Source organism: Eptatretus burgeri, chromosome 6 (genome assembly GCF_056783735.1).
Source record: "Eptatretus burgeri isolate ZD-2024b chromosome 6, Ebu_testis_v1, whole genome shotgun sequence".
Taxonomy (NCBI): Eukaryota; Metazoa; Chordata; class Myxini; order Myxiniformes; family Myxinidae; genus Eptatretus; species Eptatretus burgeri.
Genome location: NC_140966.1, coordinates 107,033,477 through 107,055,810, shown reverse-complemented (window position 1 = coordinate 107,055,810; position 22,334 = coordinate 107,033,477). Strand labels below are relative to the sequence as shown.

The 22,334-nt window shown below is 48.1% G+C and overlaps 2 protein-coding genes across 7 annotated transcripts in view; one reads left to right on the top strand and one right to left on the bottom strand.

The window, feature by feature from the left end:
- LOC147025546 (uncharacterized) overlaps positions 1 to 22,334 on the top strand; it is a 66,694-nt gene that overhangs the window by 5,098 nt on the left and 39,262 nt on the right. The gene's annotated exons all lie outside the window — the stretch shown is intronic.
- The window catches only part of LOC147025547 (uncharacterized), a 28,905-nt gene continuing 7,119 nt past the window's right edge, over positions 549 to 22,334 (bottom strand). For both annotated transcript variants that reach the window (XM_085886598.1, XM_085886599.1), the window contains exons 5-8: positions 21,880 to 21,988; positions 12,095 to 12,200; positions 11,317 to 11,392; positions 549 to 5,633 (exon numbers count right to left, since the gene is read on the bottom strand). In XM_085886598.1, coding sequence (XP_085742724.1) covers positions 5,540 to 5,633; positions 11,317 to 11,392; positions 12,095 to 12,200; positions 21,880 to 21,988 — 385 coding nt within the window. In that variant the 3' untranslated portion in view covers positions 549 to 5,539. The remainder of the gene's footprint in view (positions 5,634 to 11,316; positions 11,393 to 12,094; positions 12,201 to 21,879; positions 21,989 to 22,334) is intronic.

Genomic DNA, 22,334 nt, shown 5'->3' with positions numbered 1-22,334 from the left:
GTATGATCCGCTTATGATTCTGTGTGGTCCCATTTATGTAAAAAGATGTAATGTTATTTTTTGGACCATAACTATTATTACATTCATAACAGAAGAGATTTTCCATTAGAAGGTCGTATTATCATCACATAGGATGTCATGTGGTACTGTTGTGGAGCCAGGTATCGGCTGCGAGCACGACCGCAAGGTGGAGCCGTAGGGTCGACTCTGCCGAACACCCGGAATTTAGATCGTACCTTTCAGAAAACTCCGACAGGTATGGGTCCCTTAACGGACCGTGAATCACCAATAATTTGACCGCGTGGGGTAGGGTTAATTGCCAAACTTCAATATACCTAATTACCCACGCGGACAAAGCTACTTGGGAATTCACACCCTCGACGGCACTCGTCGAGTCAAGCCATTAGCGTGACCGACCCGTGCGCAACCCGAGCGGATGGTTGCCGAAGTCCCGTCGGTCCAAATGTACATTTACAGTGGCAACAGCCTTTGTAATTCACCAACATGCGCCATGCTAAGCCAATGGAGGAAACACAGAAACGAGCTGATACATTTAACAAATGGGGTATTTATTCACAGTAATCGGGGAAAGGAAGGAAGCACGCAAGGGCAGAGTTATCACGAATAATAGAGAATGCAAATTTACACACAAGCACTTAAACAATTCCGACTTAAAGATGGGCCCACAGACAGATGCACACCCAAAAGAAACGGACCCAAAATGGTCTTTATTATCCCTTTAGCTCGGAGGGAAGTCGAGCCGAGGGACGAGAAAGTGGCTGGCTACCTGTCCGCGAGCGCGCGACTCGACGTCCACGCCTTCCCGGAGCACCAGTCCGCACGAACGGACCAAGGGCAGCTGACGCAGAGCACGCCGGCGATGAGATGACCCAGGAACCAGAGCATGCCGGCGACGGGATCAGCTGCGAACCAGAACACGTGCTCGTGAAGACGGGGCGCAGATTCTTTCCTCCCCGCTCGAGCAAATCCACCCGATTATTGGCTCTCCGTTCCTTTTGTCTCTCTCGGGCCCGGTCCGCTCATCGTGGCCTGCTCTCATTGGGTGGGACACGACGCATTCCCTTATTTGGCGCACAGCCAAGCGAACCGGTTCATGACCATATTTGGGAATGGAATTCATCCCCGAAGGAATTCCGAACATACCAGCGAGCACGCGGAGAATGCCGGGAGCTGAGGGTTGTCGCTGTGAGAGCGAAGATGGCGTTGTTGTTGTCGTTGTAGATGTAGTAGCCGTAGTTGTTGTGAGTGATGTAAAAATCCTGACTATCAAAATAACTCACAGCGCATGTACATTTATTCACCCATTAAATGAGGGACGGGAACCCTAACTTAAAAACACATACCTACCGATATAACTGTTCTATAGGACTTGTATGTTGAGTGCTCATGGCTTCCAGATTCGTAACACTACAACTCCAGATTCGACTTGGAATGTAATTGCGAATTTTAACACAAAATTGGAAAACTGCGTGGACAGAAAGAACAGTCAAAACAAATAAGAAGTAAACACTTTAAAGGGTAATTGATCCTCATTGAGAGAAAAGAAATCTGTAAAAAGGAATCCCTGTCTCTCCTTGTTGATCAATTACCATTTCAGTTATTTACTTCTGATTTGTCCTGATTTTATTTAGCTCTTTTTAGCAGCAACATAAATAATTGTTCTCAACACTGCATGCAGAAACGAGTCGTTGTTGGCTCTCCATTCCACGCAACAAACTTTTACTTCGCCATATTTTCCTCCCTTCTTGATCTTGAGGATAAAGATCCATCTTCTTTCCTCTGTCTGATCGATTGGAACTGCCCCGTGCTGAACAGCATGGCATCTTTTACACCTCAAAACTGACTTGGAACGAAAAAATTTAATGACGACGAGATGTAAATATGACAGAGTCCACACGGATGCACACAATTCTGCACTTTCCAATCATGTGATCACGTATCCTCTAATCACAATCGTTTTCATTGAAACTGAGTTTGCCAAACTTTCGTATCCTCTGGCACTGATATTAAAGGGCCTCCCCTTGAGTAGTTTCCTGGTGTTGGCTTAATGGTTAGGGTGGTGGGCTTTGGATCCTAGGGTCCTGAGTTCAAATCCCACTCGACTGTTGAATTAATACCAGGTGGGGTTGACTCTGCCTGTCATCCTTCCGAAGTCGGCAAAATGATTGCCAGCTTGCTGGTGTACTGTGTCGGAGTGGTGACCCATCCAGGATTGTGCCCAATAGCCAAGGAGACTGCTTAAGCAGCACCAACGCTCTGCACAGTGTATGGTCCCAATCTCCTCCTCCTCCTCCTCCTCCTCCTTGAGTAGTTGGGTGCTGATTTCCTTTGCATACTCAAGCTGTGTGTGGCCTTGGATGCAATCATCTCCTTTGCTCCTTCAATGGAGGCTAGCATCACACAAGATAGTGTTTATATTTTTCTTGTAAAACTCGTTTCAAGAAACTGGTGAGACACAGATCCCATCAGGGTGTGGAGTGGAGAGGGTCATTTTTCCGCGAGAACGTAATTTCGTTTAATTCGGCCATTCGCGAAGCACATCACTTCAGTGTGGGAGGGCCGCGTTAGCGACCCCCGTCGACACAACAATATTCCTCCTTTTAAAAATGTTTTTATATTACGTCTTCATACAATCAATTATCTCAAACATAACATACATGGTAATAAAGTAGTCAAAAATATTTAGAATTTGATTTGCAATATTTCCACTGACTTCGTAATTGATTGCACAGGAATCATTGTAATTAATATTATATATTTGTCATGTGATTATTAAATAAAGTGAAATAAAGAGCGTATATAATTTTAATAGCAAAACCCATTCCAGAAAAGCATGTTCAAATTCTCTCTTCCTGATGTCAATGACACAATATGTTTGGGTCAGCAGCTCATCGTCCAGCAGGATGATACAGATGTAATGCAATTACTGCTGAGCTGTCTTGCCTGAGTTTGATTATAAATGTTGAATTGATGCATCGGAGGCAGTGAGTTGCAACACAAAAGGTGCTGTCCCTCGGATTGGTGTTAAGCAAGGGGTCTTGTCTGCTAGTATTAGCTATTGGACATTGAAGATCTAGCAGTGTCTTTCATGAAGGATGAGGTAGGGTATTGCTGGCACCATCAACAAATCCCAAATTATGGACTGCATCTTGGAAGGCAAAGGCAAACTACCGATTGCAATTCCTCCAATGACATTGCTTTGGCAGAATAGACAGACCATCAAGACGGAAACTATGATCATCATCAAAACCGAGATCATCATTGATGTCATCGGGGTCACTGAGGACGAGATCAACGAGGTCGACAAATCGACATTGACATCAACGAGGTCGACAAATCCACATCGAGATCAAGGAGGTTGCGAAGTCCACATCAAGATCACTGAGGTCACTAAATCCACATCAAGATCAACGAGGTCAACAAGTCGACGTCGAGATCAACGAAGACGACCAATTGACGTTGAGGTCAACGAGGTTGACAGAGTGACGCTGAGGTCGACAGACCGATGTCGAGGTCGACAGACTGATGTTGAGGTTGACCGATCGCCGTCCAGATAAACTAAGTCGACATTTCATCATTGAGGTAAATCAGATTGAGATTGTGATGGTCGTGGTCGAGATCGAGATTGTGAAGATGACCAAGATGCACTGTGAGATCTTTATTGTCCATCATCTAATGTTTGCAGACAGGAGACCTGGCTTAATGTCCATCTGAGGGACTGTGCTTTTTGTGATGTAACACCCTACCTGATAAATCCCAATCCAATCAGACCCGGTGTGTAATGGTTAACGTGTCCGCATTGAGTCTGGGAGGTCGGCAGTTTGAACCCTGGCTGAGTCATACCAATGACTTTTAAAATGATATGTGATGCTTCCTTGCTTGGGGCTCAGCATTTAAAAAGGAGAGAGCATGGATAAGCAACCATAGGTTGTCATTCATGGGCAGCAAGAAATTCCCCTTGCCCTGCTGAATGTGAAGAGAAAAGTGAGGTCATGAAGTTGAAGATACCGGTATGTGCCCCCAAGATCAGCGGCTGTTTGTGTTAAAGTCAAGTGTGGTATTGTCTCATGTATCTGTATGTATATATATATATATATATATATATATATATATATATATATATATATATATATATATATATATATATATATATATATATATATATATATATACATGCATGATTAGCTCTATAAGAGCCTGCAAAAAATGAAAGAGAGGGAAAAAACAGAAGAGAAAAGTCATTCAGGAATCATACCCAGACCACACAGTACGCTACTTCTGCATCATTCTGTTAGACTAAACACAAATTGGAGCACTGCCTTGTGGTGCCCAAAAAAAAAATCAGATTTATATCTGCTTATCAACCTACATATCTGCGATCACAAAGCGATTGCCAAGGGGAAGCCTTCCTCGACCGGGGAGGCTTACCAATGGCAATCACCCATGATTTGCCCTCAGCCTGCAATCCAATGATGGCCATATTTTTTTGGACCACTATATGATCTTGATCTTCAATATTTAGGGATAGAGTGTAAATTAAAAAAAATGTGTCACCATATACAATCTATGTGTAAAACTCAACGTCATGAAAATCGGAGGGAAATTATTCAAGTTATGATCAAAAAGGTGTTTTTGTTAATTATGTTACAATCCGAAAAAAGTAGGTCAAGGACACGAAACAAATATCAGGTACACAACTTCAGTGCAGGTACGCTGTTATGATGCAAAACATCTTGGAAGGCCAAGCGGTCTTTACGATTCCGCATTGGCACAATGGAGCGATGACAAAAATAATGTGATTTTTTTTTTTCAGACCACCATTTGACCTTGACCATTAACCTGGAGTGGTATGATATAAATTAAGGGTAAATGCACCTTCCTCTAAGCTAAATAGGGAGGGATATTTCATTCCAATTAGACAATCCTCAATCGAGTTTTGGTTAAAAATGTTAAAATGTCTATAATTCGGTCATGACCTTAAAAATTAGATCAAGGTCAAAAAATTGTCATCCCCTCTTACTTTCAATGCATATTATTAATGCGAAGTTTCATTCCGAAAATCCCAGTCGGCTCCAAGATAGGCTCAGAAATTGATACAGCTTGGAAATTGGGAAGGCAGGAAGAAAAACAAACAATTAATTGGTGGTTTAGTACTCATTGGGGTCTAAGAAACTCTGGGGTACCATTAAATGGGGGGTACTAATTGCAGAAACAAATTCCACAACAGCTATAAGCCTTCCCCTTAATTAATGATCTGAAAGAAAAAAAAAGGCATTTCAAATACCTAATGAATACCATTGCATATCCATGGTTACCAGCAAAGAAGTGGCTCGAATGTCCCTTCTCATCATCACCCCTTTCTGTTTAGGGAGGCCAAACTTATTTTTGTAATTGTCAGGATAAACGTAATTAATTGATTATTTCATCAGGATGCAGCCATCATCATCATTCATGTCTCTTCCACGCATTGCCACAGGAATCAGGCCACCTTCCCTTTGTGTTTGTCTGAGCTTTGTTCTTAGCAAACATCCCTCTTCTTCTTCTTCTTCTTCTTCTCATTCTTCAAATTTTGTATGGCATTAAGCAAGAGAGAAGTTTGAAATGAAGATGTCCTGAAAGACACAAACATTTATGTTATTATAACAAATTATTGCATTATTTCAGAATGACTCAACAGGAGGAATTTCCTTTTGTAATAGGTTAAGTTTTTTTTGTCAAAGAAAAAGTTTTTCTTTATACATTGGTTATAATGGAAAAAAAAATAATCTATTAAGTGTGAATAATGATTTTTAAAAAAGCATCCTCAACATCTCATTGAAACGGAACCAATGTTTCGGAGTTTGTTAAATAAAATACAGAGAATGAAAGGTACGTGATGCGTTCAGAATTTTCTCCTCTGAAAGAGATACTCATAGTCCACACCCTTATTGTCAGGTTTTCCGTCGGTATGTCTGTCTGTCTGTCTGTCTGTCTGTTTGTCTGTCCAGGCCAGTACTCCGTTAATCGTAGGCCGATTTTGATGAAACTTGGTTGGTAGGTTCATACCATGACCGAGTTGTGCATGTTTGAGAACCGTTGCTATGGACCCCTCGGTTGCCCAGCAACGGGCCTTTGAAATTTTCAAAAAAAAATTAAAAAAATAAAAATATCGAAATTCAAAAATCAAACTATGATCGTTTGTGGGAAACACATTCAGCCTCCTTGACAAAAAAAAATTCAGCCCGCTCCCATGAAAGCTGTCGGAGAAGATAGACTTTGAATGAACCCTGGTCGAAAAAAAACAAAAAAACGAAGTTCGTTATATCTCAGAGACTAGGGGTCAGATATACATGAAACTGGTATGGTAGGTTCATGGTATGTCCTAGTTATGTGTGAGAAAGAACAGTTGCTATGGACGCTTTTGTTGGCTAGTAACAGCTGAAAAACGACTAAATTCGACTTGATTGACTACCCATGTCCGCCTACCAGCTTGTCTGTATGTCTGTCTGTTTGTTTGTATGTAATGGACAGCTCTGGAGGCCAGAGGAGTCAACCAATTTTGATGAAACTTGACTGGTGGGTTCATACCAGGATCTAGTTGTATGCTTTTGAGCACCGTTGCTATGGACGCCACCGTTGCCTCGCAACGGGACTTTGAAATTTTTGAAAAAATCCGAAAAAAAGTTTTTTTTCGAAAATCAAAAATCGGCTTCCAGGCTTTTATGCGAACTAGAATCAACCTCTTTGTCAAAAAATTTCAGCCCGATCCGTCAAAAACTGTATGACTAGTATGCAATTATATTACAATATGCTTTCACCCCAAAGTTTGCGTTGGGATTCCCTAACGTATGGTTAGGGAATCGAACACAAATGATGAATGGACAGTTGCTCATCATGTTCCTATATGGAACAACGAACGGCAAAAATGCCATCTGATGTGTTCTCTTATCTACATATTTCAAATTCGCCTTAGTCTAGCGACCACACATGTCGCTTTCCGGCTTATATTTATATATATGTATGTGTGTATATACATATATATATATATATATATATATATATATATATATATATATATACACACACACACACACACACACACACACACACACACACACACACACACACACACACACACACACACACACACACACACACACACACACACACCCACCCACCCACACACACACGCACGCACCCACACACACACGCACACACACACACACAAGCATTTAAAGGCCATTTTCCCCAATAAAGCAGGGGTTAGCCTTGCGGGCCCCATGACAATCTTCTCCACTTTACCCTGTTTTCTGCATCTCCCCTTCTTAATCCCCTTGCCCACATTTCCTCTTCCACCACATTCAGCCAAGTTTTTCTCGGTCTTCCCCGTCCTCTACTTCCGACTACACTCATTTCCAACACTCCTCTCACCCAGTCACTTTCATCCTTCCTCAACACATGACCCAACCATCTCAACCCGTTTCTCTTCACAATCTCCATCACAGACTCTATTCCCATCATCTTCCGCAAGTCATCATTTGTCTTCCTCTCTCCCAACGATACTCCGCACATCCACCGAACCATTCGCATTTCCACCCTTTCCATCCTTTGTTGCTGCTCCATGTTCAGTACCCATGTCTCACTCCCATAAATCATCGTACTCCTCACACATGAAGCATACACCTTTCCCTTCAGCTTCAACGACACTCCCCTCTTCGTCAGCACGCCACTCAGTTCCCGAAACTTCTTCCATGCACATCTCGCTCTCGCAACCGTCGAAGAGTCTGATCCACCTTCTCCATTCAGCATGTCTCCGAGATAGCAAAATGTTTTCATACCTTCCAGCTTCACACCATCTCCAAGATCCAACTCAACAATTCCTTCATCTGCTGCTCCCTCTATGCACACCTTACACTTGAATGTAGCTGCCACACTGGTTAATGACCCTCTCACACCTCTACATCATCGATGAACCCACTCAGCACACATTGTACACTGAATGGAGTTCACTCCGACACCCTTCCTGCACACAGCACACGGCCACTTCCCAGTCCTTTCCACCTCACCACATGCTTTACCACTTGCCATCACCTTCGTCTTTCCGATATTCACCTTCAAACCTTTTGCCTCCATACATTCCTTCCACTTGTTCATCTTCTCCTTCAGTCCATCCATACCCTCTGCAATCAACACCAGATCATCTGCATACAGCAGCTCCCACAGTAAACCCTCCTTTACCCTCCGAGCCAGCACCTCCATCACAACTACAAATAGAAGTGGACTGAGTACCGACCCCTGGTGCACCCCCACCCTCACCTCAAACTCACCACTGTTCCCATCCTTCGTCCTTACAGCTGTGCGTGCTCTCTCGTACATTGCCACCACCACTCTGATCAACCATTCCTCCACTCCTAACTTCCTCAATGCCCATGCCATTACTTCGCGTGGGACCCTATCAAATGCTTTCTCCAGATCAACAAACCCAAAAAACAACTTCTTCCTCTTCTCCATGTACTTCTCCTGCAACTTCCTTACAATAAAAATCACATCCGTCGTTCCTCTTCCTGGCATCAATCCAAACTGCATTTCGTCAATCTTTACCTTCTTCCTTATCCTCTTCTCCAACACCCTTTCCAATACCTTCATTCCATGCTCCAATAACTTTATTGCTCTATAGGAGCCACAGTCCAGAGGGTCACCTTTCCCCTTGTACAGAGGGACGAGGGTACTCGGTTCCCAATCCACTGGAATGCGGCCTTCTTTCACCACCAGATTACAGATCTCTGTCATTCTCTTCACACCCCAACTTCCCGCTGCCTTCAACATATCTCCCACAACTCCCGTCGGCCCTCCTGCTTTTCTACTCTTTCATTGCTCTTATAGCTTCCTCGACTTCCTTCTCAGTTATCTTCTCTGCTGGTCCTAAACTGGGTTACTCTCGATGTTGCTATCCCATTCATTTTCTACATTGAACAGCCTTTCCATATATCTCTTCCATCTTCCTTTAATTCCATCTGAATCCACAACGATTTGTCCCACTTCATCCTTCAAGCAACTCACCCCTGTCACATCAAATCTCTCTCTCGCTATCTGCTTTTCAATCCTGAATACCGCTCTCTTACCCTCCTCCGAATCCAAGTGTTCTCCAAACATTTTCCTATGGGCCTCCTGCGCCTTTGCAGCCTTCTTGGCTTCCTTATAACTTTCATGTGCTGCCTCTTCTTCCACCGTATCCTTTGCCTTTTTCCATTCCTTGAACTTCTTCCTCTTCTCTTCAATCGTCTTTCCAACTTCATCATCCCACCACCATGTTTCCGAGTCCCTCGGTGGTCCTTTTGTCCATCCACATACCTCACCAACGGCTCCCAATAGACTATCTTTCATTGACATCCAACCACTTTCAAGCTCAACCACATCATCTTCAACCATACTCAGCCTCTCTCTTAATGCTTCCTTCACTGTCGCCTCTTTCAACCTCCACACCTTCATCCTCGGTTGGTACTTCACCCGCTGAATTCTCCTCGCACCTTTCACCCTCATATCGCAGACAACCAGGTAGTGCTGCGAAACAGTCTCCTCCCCTGGGATCACCTTTGTGTCCCGGAGGTTTCCCCTATCTCGCCGACGCACCATCAGGTAGTCAATGGTTGTCGTCGACCCACCTGACGTGTATGTAATAAGTTTATTATCCGCTTTCTGGAATTGAGTATTACAAATCAACAAATCAGCTCCATCAGCAAACTCCAAGACCCTTTCACCTTCTCCATTTCTCACACCATATCCATAACCCCCGTGGACTCCCTCAAAACCGTCTGTACTCCTTCCCACATGTCCATTCAAGTCTCCTCCAACCACAACAACTTCCTCAACTTTCACATTTTCCATAAACTTCTCCATCGCACACCAGAACATGTTCTTCTCTTCATCGCTTCGACCGACCTGCGGGGCATATCCCGAGATGACGTTCACCAAGAGATTTCCGATCACGATTCTCACCATCATCAACCTTTCACTCACTCTAGTCACACTCACTACACTGTCTTCAAACTCTTCGTTCATCAAGAAAGCTAGACAATGGAGAATATTCTTTCTCACGAGGGTTAGGTGATGTAAAATACATTTATAACATGACTGGCGAAGGTGAGATGGTGTTTACTCAAAAACAAACTCCTTTTGAGTGAAACTTGGGAGTCACTCACTGAAAGAGCTCCACTGCAAACCTATAAGGTCTTCATTTGCAGCTTCATGGAGTTACGCTCTGCCCTTTGGGCTGGCACCTCTGCTTCACAGGTTGCCCTTCTTAATTCTATGGAAAGCAAGGCCCTCAAATTAATTGGGATCTCCCATGATGAATTTGAGTATCTCGGCCTGTTACTCTCACATCGCAGTCAAGTTGGTGGCCTCCCTATATTCTACCACCTCCTTTTTGGTGTTTCACTCTTTCGTGGTTCTGTGCTTCCCAGGTTTCTGCAGAGCGCAAACAATCTGCCAGTAGCTCCCTTATTGGTGTCCTCCCAAAATACAGGCTCAATGCTTTTGTCCATTCATTTGTTCCAATTCTCTTGCCCATGAAACTAACTTCCCCAGCCTGTTCAGTCCCATTCTCCCTCCAAGGCTTCAATACAGCCAGGTTCACCACCACATCAGGTCACCCCCCTCCCCATCCAAACGCATGATCTCTTCTTCCCCAAATTACCCCATTCCGAAGCACTCCCATTTCCCTGGTTATTGTGATACTTCTCCTCCTCTCCCTCTCCTCTTTGTTTGTCAGTTGTTCGTTGGTTTGTTCCATTTGTGTTTCATCCCCGCTTTCCCCATCCTCTTCTTGCTGTGTTTTTTATTCGTCTTGTTCACCGCCATGTGTCCTTCTTCCACTCCCCTTGATCTCACGCTCGCTCTCACTTCTACTCTGGTGTTGGTATTTCCCCCTTTCCATTTTGGTTCCTTGAGTTCTGCTCCAGCTCTTCCATGAGCCTCGATCATGCATACCTTTTGTATCGATAGCAATCTTCGATGACATTTATGGCTTATTAATTGTAAATTATTGTTTTTATATGATCACACTGCCATTTTGGATTTTTTTTGAATGTTTCTTTATTTCCACTTGTCAACTTTGATTCAACGGTTACTACTTGTACAAGTTAGACTACTCTTATTCATAATCGTGTTTCTCTCATCGGCCATTTCATGCATCATCGACACACATTCATCGTTAGTTGTCCCTTACCCTTGCTTACTTGCACCAGATTACCAAAAACACAAAACCTAACATGATGATGCGCTTAACCTGCTCAATGAACAAGAAAATGTGAACTCAAGTCAGGGATAGCAACAGATGTCTCTCTCTTGGTGTCTCGTCTGGTTCCGGTTGTACCGTTAACTTGCTTCATGACTATGGCAAAGAGGAAGAATAAAAAAGGTGTAAGAAGATTGTAATACCATTGCAAATGAAAGTTTAATTAAAAAGTACAATACATGATATACAGGTTAAAACTAAAGCAAACTAGTTTGAGATGATTCTCAAAGTGAGGTTTAAACAATTCTCGAGGTGTATAGTCCAAGACTCTCCAGGTTATTGGCATATCTCGGCAGGTGGTGGGGTCCCCAGGTGTGCTTCTTGTTCTCTGCAGCAGGTTGGTGGACTCTCTGTTTTATATCGTCTCACTCACTTCTTGCTTCGCTCCTCCCATCATCCCTCAATCCTAACCCAGCCCGCCCAGGTCACACTCACACTCGCTTCCACAATCGTACAACCGGTTTCCCTTTGCAATTCTCAAAGCTGAACGCACAACTCCATTTTTTTCATCCTTATATTCTCTCGTCTGGAGAAGAGACTCCCTGTGCATGTTGTGTCGTGCCCCTCCCCCATCCTTCAAGAATGCTAGTCACCTTATGCTTTCTCCCACACCCATCCCTGCTCTCTTATGCTCCCTTGACCCCCAAGGGTCTTATGACCCCCAACCTCCTAACCCATTTTCCATTCTGCCAAACCTGCTAACTTACATCTGTCGTTTAGCTCCAACAAGAGCATAGATTTCTGGATTCAAAAATGTAATGCATTGCACCAAAAGTCAGATATTTGTGCGATGAATACCTTGGAAGTCGATTCGATAATGAAATCCGTGCTGAAAACAAAATTCCTTCTTTCCATTTTGAAAAGCTTCCTCAATTCTTTGTGAGGTAATGCTGGGGTCGAGTCCCTGAAAAAAAAAAAAAAATTTTATATTTATAACAATATCAATTATGTTTTGCCAACACTTAACCATGCACTGAGTTAAGATTAACCTTGTTTTATTATTGATTGACTGAGTTCCATTAACCTGGATATTGTCCAGGTGTGAACAAAGGACAATATAATTGGCACAAGTGTCTGTAGATACCAACAGAATAACAGGAAATGATGTTTGTGACAATTACAATGGACTTGAATTTCTGTCCTGACTATAAACTGCCAGCCTGGTGATGCACAGGAGAGTGTAACATCAAAAAATGTGCTCCACCACTAAACCACACTCATTGGTGTGACATAAAATGAGTTCCTTGTCAGATGTATGCCCAAGTGTGGGGAAGGGTAATACCCCAAAGCCACCCCCACCACCACCACCCCACCAAGCACATATCATGCATCCTTCCCCTGAAACGAGTTCTGCCACATTTCATGGATGACAATGGCAAATTCTGAGAAACCGACCAACTGCTTGAAACACGACTGTCCACCCTCTTAGACTCGCATTCATACAGTGTCTGAACATTTTAAGTGACAGAGGGGTTTTCCCAGTGGAAAATCCAATCTTCAAACAAATCCCAATATTTTTGGTGATCATCCTCAAACAGAAGAGGAAATCCAATGTATTACAATCGATATTGGTTCCAATGTATCTCAGTCCACCATATCTACCTCAAAATGCCGAAGTAACGTCAAACATACATCGTTGGCAATTCGAAGCATTTCTCCACACTTCCGACTTCCTCGCATCGCCAAAACACCCCACATCGCCAAAACACCCCACATCGCCAAAACACCCCACATCGCCAAAACACCCTACATCGCCAAAACACCCCACATCGCCAAACCACCCCACATCGCCAAAACACCCCACATCACCAAACCACCCCACATCACCAAAACACCCCACATCACCAAACCACCCCACATCACCAAAACACCCCACATCGCCAAAACACCCCACATCGCCAAAACACCCCACATCGCCAAAACACCCCACATCACCAAAACACCCCACATCGCCAAACCACCCCACATCACCAAACCACCCCACATCACCAAACCACCCCACATCACCAAAACACCCCACATCGCCAAAACACCCCACATCGCCAAAACACCCCACATCGCCAAAACACCCCACATCACCAAAACACCCCACATCACCAAAACACCCCACATCGCCAAAACACCCCACATCGCCAAAACACCCCACATCACCAAAACACCCCACATCGCCAAACCACCCCACATCGCCAAACCACCCCACATCACCAAACCACCCCACATCACCAAACCACCCCACATCGCCAAAACACCCCACATCGCCAAAACACCCCACATCGCCAAAACACCCCGCATCGCCAAAACACCCCACATCGCCAAAACACCCCACATCGCCAAAACACCCCACATCGCCAAACCACCCCACATCGCCAAACCATCCCACATCGCCAAAACACCCAACATCGCCAAAACACCCCACATCGCCAAACCACCCCACATCGCCAAACCACCCCACATCGCCAAACCACCCCACATCGCCAAACCACCCCACATCGCCAAAACACCCCACATCGCCAAAACACCCCACATCGCCAAAACACCCCACATCGCCAAACCACCACACATCGCCAAACCACCCCACATCGCCAAAACACCCCACATCGCCAAACCACCCCCAATCGCCAAACCACCCCACATCGCCAAAACACCCCGCACCGCCAAAACACCCCGCATCGCCAAAACACCTCGCATCGCCAAAACACCTCGCATCGCCAAAACACCCCACATCGCCAAACCACCCCACATCGCCAAAACACCCCACATCGCCAAAACACCCCACATCGCCAAAACACCCCACATCGCCAAAACACCCCACATCGCCAAAACACCCCACATCGCCAAAACACCCCACACAACCAAAACACCCCACATCGCCAAACCACCCCAAATCACCAAAACACCCAACATCGCCAAAACACCCCACATCGCCAAATCACCCCACATCGCCAAACCACCCCACATCGCCAAACCACCCCACATCGCCAAAACACCCCACATCGCCAAACCACCCCACATCGCCAAAACACCCCACATCGCCAAACCACCCCACATCGCCAAACCACCCCACATCGCCAAACCACCCCACATCGCCAAACCACCCCACATCGCCAAAACACCCCACATCGCCAAACCACCCCACATCGCCAAACCACCCCACATCGCCAAACCACCCCACATCGCCAAAACACCCCACATCGCCAAAACACCCCACATCGCCAAACCACCCCACATCGCCAAACCACCCCACATCGCCAAACCAACCCACATCGCCAAAACACCCCACATCGCCAAAACACCCCACATCGCCAAACCACCCCACATCGCCAAACCACCCCACATCGCCAAAACACCCCACATCGCCAAAACACCCCACATCGCCAAACACCCCACATCGCCAAAACACCCCACATCGCCAAAACACCCCACATCGCCAAAACACCCCACATCGCCAAAACACCCCACATCGCCAAAACACACCACATCGCCAAACCACCCCACATCACCAAACCACCCCACATCACCAAAACACCCCACATCGCCAAAACACCCCACATCGCCAAAACACCCCACATCGCCAAAACACCCCACATCACCAAAACACCCCACATCACCAAAACACCCCACATCGCCAAAACACCCCACATCGCCAAAACACCCCACATCACCAAAACACCCCACATCGCCAAACCACCCCACATCGCCAAACCACCCCACATCACCAAACCACCCCACATCACCAAACCACCCCACATCGCCAAAACACCCCACATCGCCAAAACACCCCACATCGCCAAAACACCCCACATCGCCAAAACACCCCACATCGCCAAACCACCCCACATCACCAAACCACCCCACATCACCAAACCACACCACATCACCAAAACACCCCACATCGCCAAAACACCCCACATCGCCAAAACACCCCACTTCGCCAAACCACCCCACATCACCAAACCACCCCACATCACCAAACCACCCCACATCACCAAAACACCCCACATCGCCAAAACACCCCACATCGCCAAAACACCCCACATCGCCAAAACACCCCACATCACCAAAACACCCCACATCGCCAAACCACCCCACATCGCCAAACCACCCCACATCACCAAACCACCCCACATCACCAAACCACCCCACATCGCCAAACACCCCACATCGCCAAAACACCCCACATCGCCAAAACACCCCACATCGCCAAACCGCCCCGCATCACCAAACCACCCCGCATCACCAAACCACCCCGCATCGCCAAAACACCCCACATCGCCAAAACACCGCACATCGCCAAAACACCCCGCGTCGCCAAAACACCCCACAACGCCAAAACACCCCACATCGCCAAACCACCCCACATCACCAAACCACCCCACATCACCAAAACACCCCACATCGCCAAAACACCCCACATCGCCAAAACACCCCACATCGCCAAAACACCCCACATCACCAAAACACCCCACATTACCAAAACACCCCACATCGCCAAAACACCCCACATCGCCAAAACACCCCACATCACCAAAACACCCCACATCGCCAAACCACCCCACATCGCCACACCACCCCACATCACCAAACCACCCCACATCACCAAACCACCCCACATCGCCAAAACACCCCACATCGCCAAAACAGCCCACATCGGCAAAACGCCCCGCATCGCCAAAACACCCCACATCGCCAAAACACACCACATCGCCAAAACTCCCCACATCGCCAAACCACCCCACATCGCCAAACCATCCCACATCGCCAAAACACCCAACATCGCCAAAACACCCCACATCGCCAAACCACCCCACATCGCCAAACCACCCCACATCGCCAAACCACCCCACATCGCCAAACCACCCCACATCGCCAAAACACCCCACATCGCCAAACCACCCCACATCACCAAACCACCCCACATCACCAAACACCCCACATCGCCAAAACACCCCACATCGCCAAAACACCCCACATCGCCAAAACACCCCACATCACCAAAACACCCCACATCACCAAAACACCCCACATCGCCAAAACACCCCACATCGCCAAAACACCCCACATCACCAAAACACCCCACATCGCCAAACCACCCCACATCGCCAAACCACCCCACATCACCAAACCACCCCACATCACCAAACCACCCCACATCGCCAAAACACCCCACATCGCCAAAACACCCCACATCGCCAAAACACCCCGCATCGCCAAAACACCCCACATCGCCAAAACACCCCACATCGCCAAAACACCCCACATCGCCAAACCACCCCACATCGCCAAACCATCCCACATCGCCAAAACACCCAACATCGCCAAAACACCCCACATCGCCAAACCACCCCACATCGCCAAACCACCCCACATCGCCAAACCACCCCACATCGCCAAACCACCCCACATCGCCAAACCACCCCACATCGCCAAAACACCCCACATCGCCAAAACACCCCACATCGCCAAAACACCCCACATCGCCAAACCACCCCACATCGCCAAACCACCCCACATCGCCAAAACACCCCACATCGCCAAACCACCCCAATCGCCAAACCACCCCACATCGCCAAAACACCCCGCATCGCCAAAACACCCCGCATCGCTAAAACACCTCGTGACGCCAAAACACCTCGCATCGCCAAAACACCCCACATCGCCAAACCACCCCACATCGCCAAAACACCCCACATCGCCAAACACCCCACATCGCCAAAACACCCCACATCGCCAAAACACCCCACATCGCCAAAACACCCCACATCGCCAAACACCCCACATCGCCAAAACACCCCACATCGCCAAAACACCCCACATCGCCAAAACACCCCACATCGCCAAACCACCCCACATCGCCAAACCACCCCACATCGCCAAAACACCCAACATCGCCAAAACACCCCACATCGCCAAATCACCCCACATCGCCAAACCACCCCACATCGCCAAAACACCCCACATCGCCAAACCACCCCACATCGCCAAACCACCCCACATCGCCAAAACACCCCACATCGCCAAACCACCCCACATCGCCAAACCACCCCACATCGCCAAACCACCCCACATCGCCAAACCACCCCACATCGCCAAAACACCCCACATCGCCAAACCACCCCACATCGCCAAACCACCCCACATCGCCAAACCACCCCACATCGCCAAAACACCCCACATCGCCAAAACACCCCACATCGCCAAACCACCCCACATCGCCAAACCACCCCACATCGCCAAACCAACCCACCGCCAAAACACCCCACATCGCCAAAACACCCCACATCGCCAAACCACCCCACATCGCCAAACCACCCCACATCGCCAAAACACCCCACATCGCCAAAACACCCCACATCGCCAAAACACCCCACATCGCCAAAACACCCCACATCGCCAAAACACCCCACATCGCCAAAACACCCCACATCGCCAAAACACCCCACATCGCCAAACCACCCCACATCGCCAAAACACCCCACATCGCCAAACCACCCCACATCGCCAAAACACCCCACATCGCCAAACCACCCCACATCGCCAAAACACCCCACAACGCCAACACACCCCACCTCGCCAAACCACCCCACATCGCCAAACCACCCCACATCGCCAAACCACCCCACATCGCCAAAACACGCAACATCGACAAAACACGCAACATCGCCAAACCACCCCACATCGCCAAAACACCCCACATCGCCAAACCACCCCACAGCGCCAAAACACCCCTCATCGCCAAACCACCGCACATCGCCAAAACACCCAGCATCGCCAAAACACCCAACATCGCCAAACCACCCCGCATCGCCAAAACACCCCACATCGCCAAACCACCCCACATCGCCAAAACACCCCACATCGCCAAACCACCCCACATCGCCAAAACACCCCACATCGCCAAAACACCCCACATCGCCAAAACACCCCACATCGCCAAACCACCCCACATCGTCAAACCACCCCACATCGCCAAAACACCCCACATCGCCAAAACACCCCACATCGCCAAACCACCCCACATCGCCAAACCACCCCACATCGCCAAAACACCCAACATCGCCAAACACCCAACATCGCCAAACCACCCCACATCGCCAAAACACCCCACATCGCCAAACCACCCCACATCGCCAAACCACCCCACATCGCCAAACCACCCCACATCGCCAAAACACCCCACATCGCCAAAACACCCCACATCGCCAAACCACCCCACACATCGCCAAACCACCCCACATCGCCAAACCACCCCACATCGCCAAACCACCCCACATCGCCAAAACACCCCACATCGCTAAAACACCCCACATCGCCAAACCACCCCACATCGCCAAACCACCCCACATCGCCAAACCACCCCACATCGCCAAACCACCCCACATCGCCAAAACACCCCACACATCGCCAAACCACCCCACATCGCCAAACCACCCCACATCGCCAAAACACCCCACATCGCCAAAACACCCCACATCGCCAAAACACCCCACATCGCCAAAACACCCCACATCGCCAAAACACCCCACATCGCCAAACCACCTCACATCGCCAAACCACCCCACATCGCCAAACCACCTCGCATCGCCAAACCACCTCGCATCGCCAAACCACCTCGCATCGCCAAACCACCTCGCATCGCTAAACCACCACATCGCCAAACCACCTCACATCGCCAAAACACCCCACATCGCCAAACCACCCCACATCGCCAAAACACCCCACATCGCCAAAACACCCCACATCGCCAAAACACCCCACATCGCCAAACTGACCCGCAACTCCAAATGACCCCGCATCACCAAACTGCCCCGAATCACCAAACTGCCCTGCATCACCAAACTGCCCCGCATCACCAAACTGCTCCGCATCACCCAAGCGACTGGCATCGCCAAACCAACCTGCATTGCCAAACCGCCTCGCATTACAAAATCGACCCACATCGCCAAATGACCCCGCACATCTCCAAAACACCCCACATCGCCAAACCACCCCACATTGCCAAACCTCATCGCATCCCCAAACTTCCTCGCATTGCCAAATCAACCCACATTGCTAAATCACCCTGCATCTCCAAATGACCCCGCATCTCCAAATGACCTGCATCTCCAACCCTCCCCACATCGCCAAACCTCATCACATCGCCAAACTTCCTCTCATTGCCAAACTGACCCACATCGCCAAACCACCCCACATCGCCAAAACACCCAACATCGCCAAAACACCCCACATCGCCAAACCACCCCACATCGCCAAAACACCCAACATCGCCAAACCACCCCACATCGCCAAAACACCCCACATCGCCAAACCACCCCACATCGCCAAAACACCCCACATCGCCAAACCACCCCACATCGGCAAAACACCCCACATCGCCAAAACACCCCACATCGCCAAAACACCCCACATCGCCAAAGGAGGCCACATCGTCAAACCACCCCACATCGCCAAAACACCCCGCATCGCCAAGACACCCCACATCGCCAAACCACCCCACATCGCCAAACCACCCCACATCGCCAAAACACCCAACATCGCCAAAACACCCAACATCGCCAAACCACCCCACATCGCCAAAACACCCCACATCGCCAAACCACCCCACATCGCCAAACCACCCCACATCGCCAAACCACCCCACATCGCCAAAACACCCCACATCGCCAAAACACCCCACATCGCCAAACCACCCCACATCGTCAAACCACCCCACATCGCCAAACCACCCCACATCGCCAAACCACCCCACATCGCCAAAACACCCCACATCGCCAAAACACCCCACATCGCCAAACCACCCCACATCGCCAAACCACCCCACATCGCCAAACCACCCCACATCGCCAAACCACCCCACATCGCCAAAACACCCCACATCGCCAAACCACCCCACATCGCCAAACCACCCCACATCGCCAAAACACCCCACATCGCCATAACACCCCACATCGCCAAAACACCCCACATCGCCAAAAAACCCCACATCGCCAAAACACCCCACAACGACAAACCACCTCACATCGCCAAACCACCTCGCATCGCCAAACCACCTCGCATCGCCACACCACCTCGCCTCGCCAAACCTCCTCGCATCGCCAAACCACCTCGCATCGCCAAACCACCTCGCATCGCCAAACCACCTCGCATCGCCAAAACACCCCACATCGCCAAACCACCCCACATCGCCAAAACACCCCACATCGCCAAAACACCCCACATCGCCAAAACACCCCACATCGCCAAACTGACCCGCAACTCCAAATGACCCCGCATCACCAAACTGCCCCGAATCACCAAACTGCCCTGCATCACCAAACTGCCCCGCATCACCAAACTGCTCCGCATCACCCAAGCGACTGGCATCGCCAAACCAACCTGCATTGCCAAACCGCCTCGCATTACAAAATCGACCCACATCGCCAAATGACCCCGCATCTCCAAATGACCAGCATCGCCAAACCGACCCACATTGCCAAACCTCATCGCATCCCCAAACTTCCTCGCATTGCCAAATCAACCCACATTGCTAAATCACCCTGCATCTCCAAATGACCCCGCATCTCCAAATGACCTGCATCTCCAAACCTACCCACATCGCCAAACCTCATCACATCGCCAAACTTCCTCTCATTGCCAAACTGACCCACATTGCTAAACCACCCTGCATCGCCAAATCACCCCACATTGTCAAACCACCCTGCATCATCAAACCACCCTGCATCTCCAGAGCACACTGCATCTCCAAGCGACCCAGCATCTCATTGCTAAACTATAGTTTTCTTCCAAGTCATTTCGTCTCACATATTCTGGGACCTCTTTCATTAAGACTTTGTCGAAACAAATGTTGATTGTCTCGTCGAGTTGCCAGCACCCCACTCCACGCTCTCCCACTATCCACAATTATATCACTATACTTTAATCTCCTTTATGACATCGATTTATGTTTGCTTTAGTCTGAGCTATCCATTGTCTCCTCAAGTGACGTATGGCTTCCAGAATGGCCTATAGGTACACACACTCACCTCCGAGCTGTACATATCCTGGATTCGAATCTCGACAAAGCTATTAACTGCCGTCCTGATGTTTCACAGGCATGGGGATTCATCAATGTGTGTGCCGTCCCTCGGATGGACCTTAAACTTGGCGTCCCGTCTGCCAGAATTTGTTGGTGCATGTTAAAGATCCCACGGTGTCCTTCACAAAGAGTAGACGAGCTATTGCTGGAACCCTGAACAAATTCCAAATTCCTGCCTGGCCTGTGGGTAACAAGTGGTCTGGTCTTCTTTGAGGTTTGTTGACATCAAGGACCATGGCTTGCTATCCTGCAGTGTGGTTGGTATCTGAGCAACAACTTCAGCACGACACCAAAAATGACCAGGCTGGAATATGGAGGGCAACCGATCCTTTGTTTAAATTCTCTGGTAAGGTTAGCAAGCACTAGATACAAATTACAATTGTATAAAACGCATGAAAATTCAAACTACAATTATACCGGATATAACACATGATTTGGAAAATTGAATAAACGTCAAGGATCGTTTCAATTGCACATGGTGATGGTGATGGTTCTGAGATGTTCCACTTACCTGCTCCCCATACTTATTCCATTGCTGCAAGTCATCCTTCCAGAACCACGTGACTGTGTTTACTCTAATGAGTGACTTGATCAAATGCTGCTGGAGATGAGAATCTCCACTACATTGGAAAGAGGGTTGGGGGGGGGGGTTAGGGGGGTTGCTGGGAACTGTTATTATGCACAAAACAAGAAAAAAACCAAGAACACTGATGTCGATTGTTGGTACTTTAAACATCATCTGATGTTCACAGTTGTTTGTCGTCCTATAGGTCATTGCTTAGATATGAGGGGCATTCAAAACCTCAGAAAGAGGAACTCATAATAGTCGAAGTAATGCTAATTATGCTTCAATATAGAGTTCGGTATGTGTAATTCGTGGTGTATTTTTTATTTTTGATTATACTGTATGCACTGCACATGAAAAGGGATGACAAGATAAGTTAGAGGTAGCACGCTGATCTATAT